Source organism: Etheostoma spectabile, chromosome 16, assembly GCF_008692095.1.
Source record: "Etheostoma spectabile isolate EspeVRDwgs_2016 chromosome 16, UIUC_Espe_1.0, whole genome shotgun sequence".
In the NCBI taxonomy this organism is placed as follows: domain Eukaryota; kingdom Metazoa; phylum Chordata; class Actinopteri; order Perciformes; family Percidae; genus Etheostoma; species Etheostoma spectabile.
The window spans coordinates 7,646,314-7,658,930 of NC_045748.1; the positions used below are offsets into that span (position 1 = coordinate 7,646,314).

At 41.0% G+C, this 12,617-nt stretch overlaps 1 protein-coding gene across 2 annotated transcripts in view; it reads left to right on the forward strand.

The window, feature by feature from the left end:
- LOC116704482 (breakpoint cluster region protein) overlaps positions 1-12,617 on the forward strand; it is an 82,467-nt gene that overhangs the window by 53,540 nt on the left and 16,310 nt on the right. For both annotated transcript variants that reach the window (XR_004335692.1, XM_032540014.1), the window contains exons 5-8: positions 4,530-4,637; positions 6,623-6,683; positions 6,822-6,874; positions 7,457-7,597. Coding sequence is in view for 1 of the 2 variants with exons in the window: in XM_032540014.1 (XP_032395905.1) it covers positions 4,530-4,637; positions 6,623-6,683; positions 6,822-6,874; positions 7,457-7,597 (363 nt within the window). In the remaining variant the exon portion in view is untranslated. The remainder of the gene's footprint in view (positions 1-4,529; positions 4,638-6,622; positions 6,684-6,821; positions 6,875-7,456; positions 7,598-12,617) is intronic.

Sequence of the window (12,617 nt, forward strand, 5' to 3'; positions counted from 1 at the left end):
TGTGGGTAAAACAGAGATATTGAGAGTGATTGTAGACATGCACACGCTCACACAGTTTCTGACCCGTTCCCTCCCTCTCTCCAGACAGTAGTTAATAAAAGTCAGAAAGAGAAGACGCAGTGTCTACAAAACTGAAAAGAATGAAAAATCTCACGACAGATGTTTCGTTAGGTGTTGGAAAGGGAGGGAGGAAGAGAATAGATGAGAGTAGAGGAGGTGATACAGGCAAGGATTTGGGGGAGTGAGGGTTGAGGGAGGATGAGAGTCAGGTAGGCAAGTAGATTTGGGCTGCGGCAACCACTCTGATATTGTTTCACAATGACTTGGAAATCTGCGAGGGGAGCAGACTGGCTTAGGAATCATAAAACATCAGAACAAGGAAGGCGAGAGACGGAGAGAAAAGAGGAAGAGGCAAAGCGTCACTGACAAGTAATGAGCATGAGTGTCAGAGAGAAGTGTTTGAAGACCAAAAATAGGTCTAAATCACACTTCTTCTCTTCGTAGACACACACTTTATACACAGCGACAAAGTGAAGGTTTTACACCATGAAGACAGACAGGCAAACTGATAAACTGGCTTTGAATGTTGCTCTTCGGAGATGGAGGACCAAAAAAAAGCCTGATTCTGTGAATTTATAAACGAATGATCCTGTATTTGGCCCCACACAACCAACTTACAAATTGTTCTTTGCTCCGATATATTTTAGTGAAGAATATTTTCTGAGGTGGCAGCTGTGATTTAGTGAGCTTATTCAACATGTCAGAGAATAGGCGACATCTGCTTGTCTGTTATTCATCTAAAAATGAATACTTATGTCATTAAAGAAAGTATGTTGATGGACAGAAGGAGTTCTAAGATTTGTTTGAGTTTGGGATGATTTATTTGACTAATTGACAAGTGAAATTTGCTGATACATCCCTTGATTTCCCCTTTGGCTGTTCCCTGGTTTTGTCAATTGTAATCGAAAGCAAATCAGGTTTTGGATAAATCCTGGACCATAGACCAATAGACCATGCTTATGTGGAATCATGTTAGATTTTAGATCTACTACACCTGGTTGCAGTTGTTTTTCTCACAAGGATTAGGGTTTGCGGGGCAGCAAGTCCACACAGCTGATAGGTCTTGTTTTCCAGCAGCAAGCTCCATCACATCTACATCTCAGTCACTTCTTTTTCAGGTTTTCTTTGGGTCACTGCATTTTAATTAAAATGGTTTTAGCAATGCTAGAAGCGTGGCTCCAGAGACGGCCATGTCGGGCTGTCAGTTGGTCCACCACTATGTCCAGACTGAAAAATCTCATCTGCTAAATTGCCATGAAAGGTTATACGTACAGACATTCATCGTCTCCAGAGAACGAAGCCTACCGAATTTTCACTTTGACTAAATGTTGCATGTTTCCCCATAATGAGGCCTAAGGTCTTTGATTATTACGACTTTTCCTTTTGGGCCACCATGAGGTTTTGTGTGAAATGTCTCAGCAACTGAGATGGATTGATGATGATACCCATCAGACTTAGCTTTACTTTGTGTTTAGTGCTAATCAGCAAATTTAGCATACTTATACTCTAACCTTAGATGGTGAACAGGGTATTCCTGCTAAACATTAGCATGTTGGTATTGGCATTGTTAGCATGTCAGCATGCTAATGTTATTGAGCTCAAAGCAGCACTCACAGATCTGCCAGCATAGCTGCAGACTCCTGCTCTGCTGGCAAATGAAGGGTGTCATCTGTTCTAATTCTGTCTATTCATATCATTATATTATCGTGAACTAAACAGTACTTTTTTCCCTGTGTAAGAAAATATCTCAGTCTCCTAAAACTCCCATACGAATCAAGTACTGTAGCTAAATCCAGCCTTCTCGTATAATGGCCGAAGTCTGTCATGAGGCTGTTTTCTTAATGTTGTTTCCCGCTATGGATTACACACAAACTCGCACACAGGACAAATCCCGAACTGAGAAATCCAAACACCCAAGCAGTTTCTTTCATCATCCAAAGCCATTTTCCGCTATGATACTGTAGCTCCAGCCGCACATTCGGTAAGCCTTCACAGCGTTGTGTGCTCTCGGGCTCTCTGTTCTCTCCACAGTCAAACTGTCACGCTCTGAATGGCCTGCGCTGTAGTGCAGATTGTGTGGCCCAGGGCAGGACACAGGATTGCAGGATTGTGAAAATTGCTTTTCTCCTTGCCTTCTACCACTTTACTTCCTCCAAGTGTGCAGATGTATGTGCAAATTTCCATTTTTTAAACTATTATGCTGCCTGAAATTCATCGTTGAGTATTTGAAAAAACACGTGTTAGGAATGTTATTTGTTCAAAAAAGAGGGACTCATTTCCAGTTTGTTGTGTTTTTTTTCACGGTGGCTCTTGGCGATTTTATGGACTTTTTAAAGATTTACCAAACACTACAATACACATGTTGTCGGCCAGCGATAAACAATGTTTAGAAAACTTGTGACTTCACATTCCTGCCAGAATTGAATCTCACACCTCCCCATGACAGCAGAGATCAGGGCATGTGAGAAGGGTTAGGGGTTGTGCCTAAAAATAAGATGTTAGGGGAGTCAATTTGAAAAAGGAATAGTTATTGGCTTAAAGATGTGTAGTAGTCCTTTTTTTTTAGTCTAATTTAATTACAAAGTACTACACTCAAGGCAACAAATGAATAATCAACAATACAAGCACTGACTCAGCCAGAGTTATTTCCTGCCGTGGGTTGTTCCAGTGCCTCAGGGCCCTGACTGTAAAGTCTCCGAGCCTCCTAGTTTTAAAGGTTTATTCTAGTTTTGTTGCAACCTGGGCCTACCATTGGATAGGACAGGAGAGGTCAGTTAGAACACAAAGACACAAACTTGTAATTGTATCGATCATAGTTTACCGACCGACTTCCTGTTTTAGATTTGACCCGCACCTATTTATCCATACTTACCGCAGTTGTGCATGAAGAGTGTTCCTGTGCAATGAGCGGTTATTACCCGCTTTTGGGTGGACTCACTTTTGGTTTAATCTCCAAATATCTCCGGTGGTTTAGATAGTCAGGCTAAACATAAGTCTGATCATCTGACCGCTCATTTCTCACCCTGTTGACTTTTATTACAGTCTTGTTGCCATGGTACCACATCTCAGCGACGAGTACAATGCTGCTAGAACAGATAGAAAGCATGGCTTGATCTACGAAAGTAGTACCGCGTTGTAATAAACCTGGATTCCTCTTCAAGCCAGTTCTCTAGAAAGGACAAAAAACATCTGCCCAAATTACTAAAGCTCCACATAGGCTCAGAAATATAGCAATATGATAGTTCATGAAGAGCTTTGTGTTGTGCCTTGTCAGTGTGTGCGTGTGGGTGGTTGTGTGGTTCTTGAACATTACACACATAGCCCATCTCCACTGTACTCTCTCCTCCTCTGGCTTTTTGTTCAGGAGAATTGATTGTCCCTTTGTTCGCCTTTGAGATGGATCGCAGCACTGGCAGGCAGCGTTTGGTGGAGTTTCATTCAGCCATCCAGCTTCCTAAATGTGCTTTCATAGCCTCCGTTACACCAATCATTAATTACCCATCCCGCCACAGTGCAGCTCTCACCGGTTGCTACGGAAACGGGCCCGGCTGTGAAGGTGCACCGTGGCTACATGCTGTTGTTGTGACCGTGATCTGTCTTTCCTTTGCTGATTGTCTGTGAGTCACGTATGCAGTTTCTTAGATGCAGCTGACTGGACCAAAGCTCAGATATGAAATTTTAACGATTATACATCACACTACTGCAGTTTCTGTTTATATTAATTACACTGGGAAGGTCGAGATGTACTTTATAGTTTCTATTGTAAAGATCTTCCCATTTGTGATGTCCAATATTTCACACTTATACATATTTCTTAAAGTGGAGGCTTTATAATAACAGTTCAGTCAGAGGTATTTGTAGTGACTGGCCATAAAGAGCATGCTACATCATGCAGCTGTGCCTCCATTTGTCTGGCTTTTCAATGTCTCATGTGTATCTCTAATGCGTTTTCTTCTTTCTACTTATTTCAAGTAGTTTGGTGTTATGTTTAGAGCAGTTTAGAAATAAAATGCTGGAAATTAAAAGGAAGAAGGACTATTGATCCTATCCTCCCTGTCCACCTTCCATCCTCCATTATCCCTCCTCCATCCTTCCTCCTCCATCTTCGTTTATAGCTCCTCCATCCTATCCTCCATCCTATCCTCCATCCTCTATCCTCCGCCCTCCATCCTCCCTCCTTCATCCTCGCTCATAGATCCTCCATCCTCCCCCCTCCCTTCCCCATCCCCCCTCCTCCATCCTCCTCCTACCTCTGTCTTTACAATGAACTGTTCTTTCTGAGAGCACAGTGAATGCTGTCCACTAGCTATTTATTTCTCCTATATAGAAGCTCATTTAGAGTTTACTGTCACTGTATTATTAATATATTTTTGGATTTAAATGATTAATTGCAGGCTCTTCACAAATCACATTTACTGACCAACATTTCAGTATGTCAACCTCCTCTGTTTCTCTTCTTTCTCCATCAGGCCAGCCAGCTTGGAGTCTACCGAGCATTTGTGGATAACTACGAACTGGCTGTGGAGACGGCGGAGAAGTGTTGCCAGGCTAACACACAGTTTGCTGAAATCTCCGAGGTAAGAAGCAGAGAGAAAAGAATGGATAACAACATCAACTAAGGGGTTGAAATGCTCGTTTTTATTTAAAGTGATAATCCAGATGTGGGGAAAGCTGTACATCAAAGCTGTTGCTGTAGTTGAGGCTGTGATCTCTGTTATGGGGTCATTTAACCACCGTGTAAAATCATTCAGTCAGACACCTAACCCTCTACATACCAGCAACTTATCCAATTGAGTTTCACAAGTTTTTGATGTGTGGAGCAATGCTGTATCTAATTTAGATATGGACAACACACAAGTATATGTTCTGTGCACATTTATCACAGGTGTGATTTTTGCCAACATTACACATAATTCTTTGTTGGCGTTCCATAATTCCTGCCTATACTGTGCGATATCCTGTTTCTGTTACTAATACTATTATGTCAAAATAGTTGGGCGTGTGTAGCTGTGTACTAATTTAAATATATATACGATATATTTTTTAAAACATGCCCAGTCTGCTGCTGCTGCAGCTGGACAGTTTGTAAGAGAAAGGCAGCGTCACATGCTCACACAAAGATGACAAAAAGATAACTGACATGCAGCAGAGTGTTAAATTATGTGGTATTAGGAAAAGGAACAGTTTCTGAGAGGTGTTGTATTGAAAGGGTCTATTTTGCGACTGCTTATCAGTTTTGTCCCTGATTCAGTGTACTTGCAAAAAACTCTCCCATTATTCACCCACGCAGCTTTTAACATTTCCTCTGCATTTAAATTTGCATGTTCTGCTGAATATTTCTTTACAAAATGCAGCCAGAGGCAAGTGTGTGTGTGTGGTGTGTGTGTGTGTGTGTGTGTGTGTGTGTGTGTGTGTGTGTGTGTGTGTGTGTGTGTGTGTGGTGTGTGTGTGTGTGTGTGTGTGTGTGAGTGTGTGTGTGTGAGTGTGTGTGTGTGAGTGTGTGTGTGTGAGTGTGTGTGTGTGAGTGTGTGAGTGAGTGTGTGTGAGTGTGTGTGAGTGTGTGTGGAGTGTGTGTGAGTGTGTGTGAGTGTGTGTGTGTGTGTGTGTGTGTGTGTGTGTGTGTGTGTGTGTGTGTGTGTGTGTGTGTGTTCAGTTACACGTGTCAGTTAGATTGGGAACAATGCAGAGGAAGGTTGCTTGGTTTCATTCTCATTGCTGACCAGGAAAATCTGAGCTCAGTATCACCTGCACACAGACCATAGATGAGCCGTGACAGCATAATGAATTTGTACATTTATCTTTTCTCCAAACACAAGTTTCCAACAGCTCCGAGGGCTCAGAACAATTTCTTTTATCCTAGACAATTTAGATTTGAAAACGCTTATTTTCATGCCTCCAATCTAGTTTTGGAGGCTGATGTAAGAAAATTGACGGTGGTTTTAAACTAGTAATCTACATTCCCAGCAGCGTTACATTCAACCAATCTAACCAGGGTGGGAATTGTGAAAAATTACAGCTCTCGTCATACATTTGGGGGTTTGTCCAGCAGCTATAAGAATGGGTTCAGATGCAGCCTTTAAAAAGTATGTTTCATTACTATAACTTGTTCTTGTTGTGGAAGGTTTATTTGAACTACAGTATGTTGTATATTAAAACAGAGCATATGTACACCTCTGGCTACGTCCTCTAGCTCTTTTTTCTACATTTTTTTCCTACATTTTTTCAAGCAGTTTCTGGTACACCATCAGTCTTCGTCTCTGTTTTATGAGCTCTACCAGTTAGCGTTAGGCTGGTGTCTACATGCAGTATGGGGAATTCATCATCGGTGGTTGTTAATGGTCTGAGTAATGATGCATGACTCTAAGCCATCTAAGCAAGATGGTGAGGGGAAAAGCAATGGCAAAAAAAAGCCATAATTAATCTGGAAGTACATGACCTTAATGCTTGAGCAAGGATAATAACCTCTCTATTTTTAACATATGGCTGAAACATGCTAAACTGTTTTTTAAAGGTCTTTTTAAAAGGGGTTTCCTCTTTGAACCTGCCTTTTGTCTCCAAACAGAACCTAAAGGTGAGGAGCCCCAAGGATTCTAAGGACCAGACGGCCAAGAACTCTCTAGAAGGTCAGTCACATATCACATCATGCTAGTGATTACTTAATTCTATCTAATAAAATATATACTGTACATAAATTAAAATATGAACAGTACATTGGCATATTATAATAATTCAGTCTGGTTTCTCTTTTTTTTCATGTACAGCTTTACTATATAAACCAGTGGACAGAGTGACTCGCAGCACGTTGGTACTTCATGTAAGTACGACTGAGCGCTAAGGCAGCAGCAAATCATAATAATGTCACATCACAAATCTTATTTTAATTGCACATGTTGCTCACAATTAACCCTTATAGGCATGGCACAGGTGATCAAAACCCGACCGGACAACAATTGTTTTTCATTTTATGGATTCCTTACAAATCTGCTTTGTCACTATCACAATCTGTAATCTGTAAAATATTTTTGCCAACAGTACCAAACCCAAGTCTTTATAAAGAAATATTTACATTTGCAATTCTAAATAGATTTAGATATGATAGTTAAGTTATAGATAAAGATTGCCTTTAAACTTAATTTCACAATTTACTGTTAGGATTCAGGGCTTAGTTTATTGTAACTATGAAAAAGTAATAACCTATGTGCACTGTTTTTAGACAACTTTTGTTTGACTGCATTGTTTAAGCATTAAAAAGCTCAAACGGAAAAGAAAAGAGAATTAAGGAGAGGAAGAATGACCAATGATAATATGAATTGTTCATACATATACCTTAATATGTGTTTGTTTTTTTGTTACCTGGTTTAAAGTTAATATTTCTCCATCTACCGCTGTACTCCAGGACTTGCTCAAACACACGCCCACCAGCCACCCGGACCACCCGCTTCTGCAGGACGCCTTGCGGATCTCCCAGAACTTCCTCTCCAGCATCAATGAGGAGACGACGCCCCGACGGCAGTCTATGACTGTTAAGAAGGGAGAGGTGAGATTTACATAATAATAATTATAATAATAATAATTTGATGAGTCGAGATGAGCCCCAATATGTAGCCCAGTTGTATACCTTATTGGCGTGCTCCTCTTCAAACAGCTGATAAGCATGGATTTTTTGCGGGTTACAACATCTAGAAATGTTTTTGTTTTTTTATGTATCAATGAAAACATGACTATGAACGGCAGCAAATAACAATACATCAAATTCTGATTTATACAGACTGTCCCGTAATGACTTTTGACTTATTGTAACTAAAAGAAGACTCAAAGGTGATACAAAGCAATCTGTTTCCTCCACTGCTCTACAGACAGCTGATAGTAAAGATAATATATGGAAAAGTATTTTTTTCATTTGAACTCTTTCCAGTTCTGGTGTTAAGCATGATGATGTCATAAGCCCGCCCACTCAATAACCATGGAGTCGCTGCCAATCTGCAGCCTAAAGCAGAGCCCATGCCCTTATATGGTCATACCAGGGTTGCCTTGTTGAGGGTGATTCTCTGTTTGCTCTGTCTCTCTCCTGTGGCTTACCATCCCTCCATCTCCCCGTACTCAAAACACCACACGCACCAACACACACCACCCACACACACACCACACACACACACACACACACACACACCACAACACTCACTCCTCCCCTCACTAAAAAACCTCCCCCCCATGTCTCTGCATCCCTGAGTAACTTGAGCACTGAATGGACACCTCTTGATTGATAGCTTGGTGACACTCCCCGTACATATGCCTTGTAATGAGCCACCGGTCTGCTCTGACTGTCAGATTCCAAGAAATTTATTCATAAATGGAGAAGGCTGTGCCGGGCCCCCCCTCTGCTCACAGGGGGTCTTACCGCACCCTTTACACACACACACACACGCACACACAACACACCCACGCACACACACACACACACGCACACACACACCCAAAACACCACTGTTAATCTGTTTAATTCACTTGCATTCTATCTCTTGTTTGCCACTGAACATGCACACTCATCCGGACGCACACACTTCCCCCTCCAACCCCTGCAGGCCCCAGTTCCATCCAAGTCTGTCCAGACCTCCACACCAGTCATCAAATATTTAGTATGCCTACATGAAAGCAGCTCATGGAAATCAATGGTGCTCATTATATCATACCTTGGAGTAAATAGAATATATATGCCTGAGGTTTTTGTCTACATGTCATCGACTGAGCTGCGACATATAACTCGCTTCAAAAGATTGTCGCTGGGGCAACCTCTAGCTCACCCAGTAGAGTGTGCGCCCCATGTAGGCTGAGTCCTTGGGCCGGGGTTCGAGTCCGACCAGTGGTCCTTTGCTGCATTTTATCCACCCTATCTCTCCCCTTTCCTGTCTTCAAGCTCTCCTGTCAATAAAAGGCCATGAAAGCCCCAAAAAATAAACCTTAAAAAAAGAGATTGTCTTTACCTGGAAAGTTGGGAAGCTGATGTTGCATTTAATAAGAAGGTCTAGTAGAGATGTGTTTGTAATGTTGTTTTAATATCTCTAATTACATTAAATGATTAAGTAATTTGAGTTACCAAGTCAGCACTCCCTCGTCCTCCTTAATGGTCGGTCTGCTGAAGTTGAATCCATTCTCTGACCTCTCCACAATGTCTGTGCACATTAACATTGTTACAGTGTTAACTGTACTTTTACGTGCTTTTGATCGATTTGCCATGATTTAACTTAGTAAAGGAGTTGCCCTCATTATTTTCTATTCATGTAAAGTCAACATCAATTTGATGAGTGCAGGATTTGTGTAGGCTAAATTAAATTTATTAAATGTATACATTAGCTTTTAGTGGCTGATCGTGAAAGTGGGCTCACACATTTTACAGAACTAATGAGTTGTAACTTTCTTTTTGTTAATTTAAGTGTTGGAGATTTGTTTGGTTGCACACAATGCTCTGTAGTAGCTGTAGTATCAGAAATGTCAAAGGAACACTGAGTCTACAAACATTAGCATAGTGTTGATCTGTCCGTTCTCAGAGTTAAGTGATTTAAGGGTGTGGGAAACCCTTTTGTTTATTACTGATCTGACCTGAAATTTAGACGATTCAAGGAGTGCCGAAGTGTCACTCTTACCATCCATACACAGTAGTAATAACCTGTGGTTTATCAGTGGAGGCATGCAGGAGCAGAGCAGCCCGAGTGGCCCCCAGAGGCCCTGGCCCAGCCAGATGAGGGGAGGGGACAAACACAAGCTGCTTAATTAAAATGCAAATGATGGTGCTGCCTAACTCTTAATTCACCTCTCATTTTGCTTTGTTTGCTTGTGGGAAAGATGTGCTCCTGATGTGACTGTGTGTGGTGTGTGTGTGTGTGTGTGTGTGTGTGTGTGTGTGTGTGTGTGTGTGTGTGTGTGTGTGTGTGTGTGTGTGTGTGTGTGTGTGTGTGTGTGTGTGTGTGTGTGTGTGTGTGTGTGTGTGTGTGTGAGAGTGTCTCTATAATAACTGGTCCCCATGCACACAATTGTTTTACACATATACAACTACAGAATACACAAGAGCCGAGAAGTGCCGAGAAGCCCCTCCAAGCGTGTCTTCTAAAAATAAACACGGTTGTTTTGGAAATGTGTCCCATTACTTGTGCACACGCTCTCAGCTCCTCTAGAAGATGGTCAATATTTAATCTACATTCTGCCTCACGTCTCTCTCCTTCCACGTTGGTGCTGCTGATGTTTCATTCAGTTATTATGAGAAATACTGTAGATAAAGTCACATTTCTCCTACTGGCTGTTTGATATTATGAAAATGTCATCTGATGCGCTGAGACAGCTGGTTTGTTAAGGATGCTTTCCCCCCAGTAGCAAAGCAAATTCAGCAGCGTGAGCACATTTTATAAATTCATCAGATTACTGATGAATTGGAATATGTGTCTGCACTCAAAGATAAAACAGTAAACTTCATTCAGTGTTAAAATAAAACAACTCACTAGAACAGCATTATTTAGGCTATTGTTTTTACGCACTTTTTCTGTTTAGTTTCTGATTCAAAAATGAATAATCATAATCTCTGAATTCTGATTTGATGGAGTCAGAACCTTTGTTAGGGATTTTGTATTGACAGATTAAAATATGCAGGTTAAACAGCTGATTTTGTTGGCCATTCTTGCTTTATCCCGATTCCCATTCACTCCCACACAATTAGAAGCCTGTTAATTCCTAATCTAGATGTCATCCCTCCTTTTATTTCATCGCTTCATCATGAGATCAGTGGAGAAGAGGATTATTATTGAAGATTGATGGGCTGCGTAGTTTCTCAGTGGGTCATTTGAAGTCCAGTTCATCCACCTGTAAGTGAAGACAAATCTAATGTGCAACAATTCTGCTGACCCTTCATTTTTAATCCGCATGAGTCAGCGTTTATAGTTTTGCAGTTAGGGTACTTTTTGTATAGTAATCCAACCTAATCTAATCTTGTACTTTTCTGTAGGATAATTAGAGAACGGCATTCTTAGTTTGGTGTCTCCTCTAATTACCATCTATAAAAAAAGTCCACACTACTTTTGGAAGGAGCAAAAACATGGCTGAACTGGCCTCTGTTGGTCTAAAGGTCACAGCGATGTGGTCAGGTGTATTCTGTCTTGTGACCACAGCCAACTGGCGATATAGAGTGGTACCACAGTGCCACGCTACATCACGGCTGAACAGGGTGTGGGAAAAAGCATGTTGCAAACACTAGCTGGCTGGGCAAACAGCCTGGGCAAAGTTGGAGGAGGAGAATACAGACAGAAGAAATAAGTAATTATACAAATATAAAAAGAGATAGAAGTATAAAACACAAAACTGTACAATAACAGTCTAATGTAGTGCAAATATGTTATGAACAAGTAGAGGATGTAGCTTCCTGTCTTTTTCTTTATAGTGTAGCCACCATGAGGTTGACATCTGGGGGTTCTAGGGTTTTAGTGAAATGTCTCAGCCATTAAAATTTAAGGAATCCTAACGACTTTGGTCAGGTCAAAGGTCAAATCCAGTGAAATATTTACTGCACCAGTTCCTAATTTCAGATTTTCCAATTCTTTAGTTTATGACTAAATATCTGCAAAACTAACGGCATTCCCGTCCATTACTAAATGGTAGCATGGTAACATGTTAAACTAAGATGGTGTGTTGTTAGCATGCTGACATTAGCATTTAGCTCAAAGCTCTCCTGGACCTAACAGAGCTGTTAGCCTGACTGTGGGTCTTGTTTCTATGTATGTATCTACAGTATTTCTATTTTACATATGGATTAAATGCCATTTAAACCACAAATCCAGGATCCAGGATAAAGGCCAATTGGAGCAGACTGATACATTGGTGCTTTTAATATACAGTACAAGTATTGCCTCACAGTATAGCTTCAGGATTCCTCCTTCCTTTAGTTTGTTGTTGTAATTGAGTAATGTGCCAAAACTAAGCAGAGCAGTCTGACCAATGTCTTATTCTAACTACTGAATAGCAGGCAACTTGTCCTAAAAATAGATCAACATGATAGAATGTCAATTGATGGAAGTAACATAGACAAGCAACATGGAGACTTGTTTAATATTCTAGTTAGAAAATATCCTCAGGGGGATTGCATTGCATGTGGAACCACTTCATAGATGTGCTGTTCTTGTGGAAAAGTCCCTAAACCCAAAGATTAAGCCTGAAAGATGATCATTACAGTAAATACTTACCAGGGACTCAAGTCTATGTTACATCATAAACTAGATCATGAGATGAGTTGGTGTGTGTATTGGTCTGACAGGTGTAGGATGCCAGTTGCCATTAGAGAAATATGCCATATAGAAAGAAGGCAACTCATCTGGTAGTTCTCTATCACAGGTCATCATCATTGCAGGCTTCATTATCTAGCTGGTAATGAATAATTACATCTACCAATGGGAATTGGATCCTTATTTTGGGGATCAAAACAGGATTGTAGTCTGCTGCATCTTCATGTGTGCTTGCAAGTGCTTGTGCACGAATGCCTCAACAACAGATGACTGCAGTGGGGCTGAGTTGGGTACAGT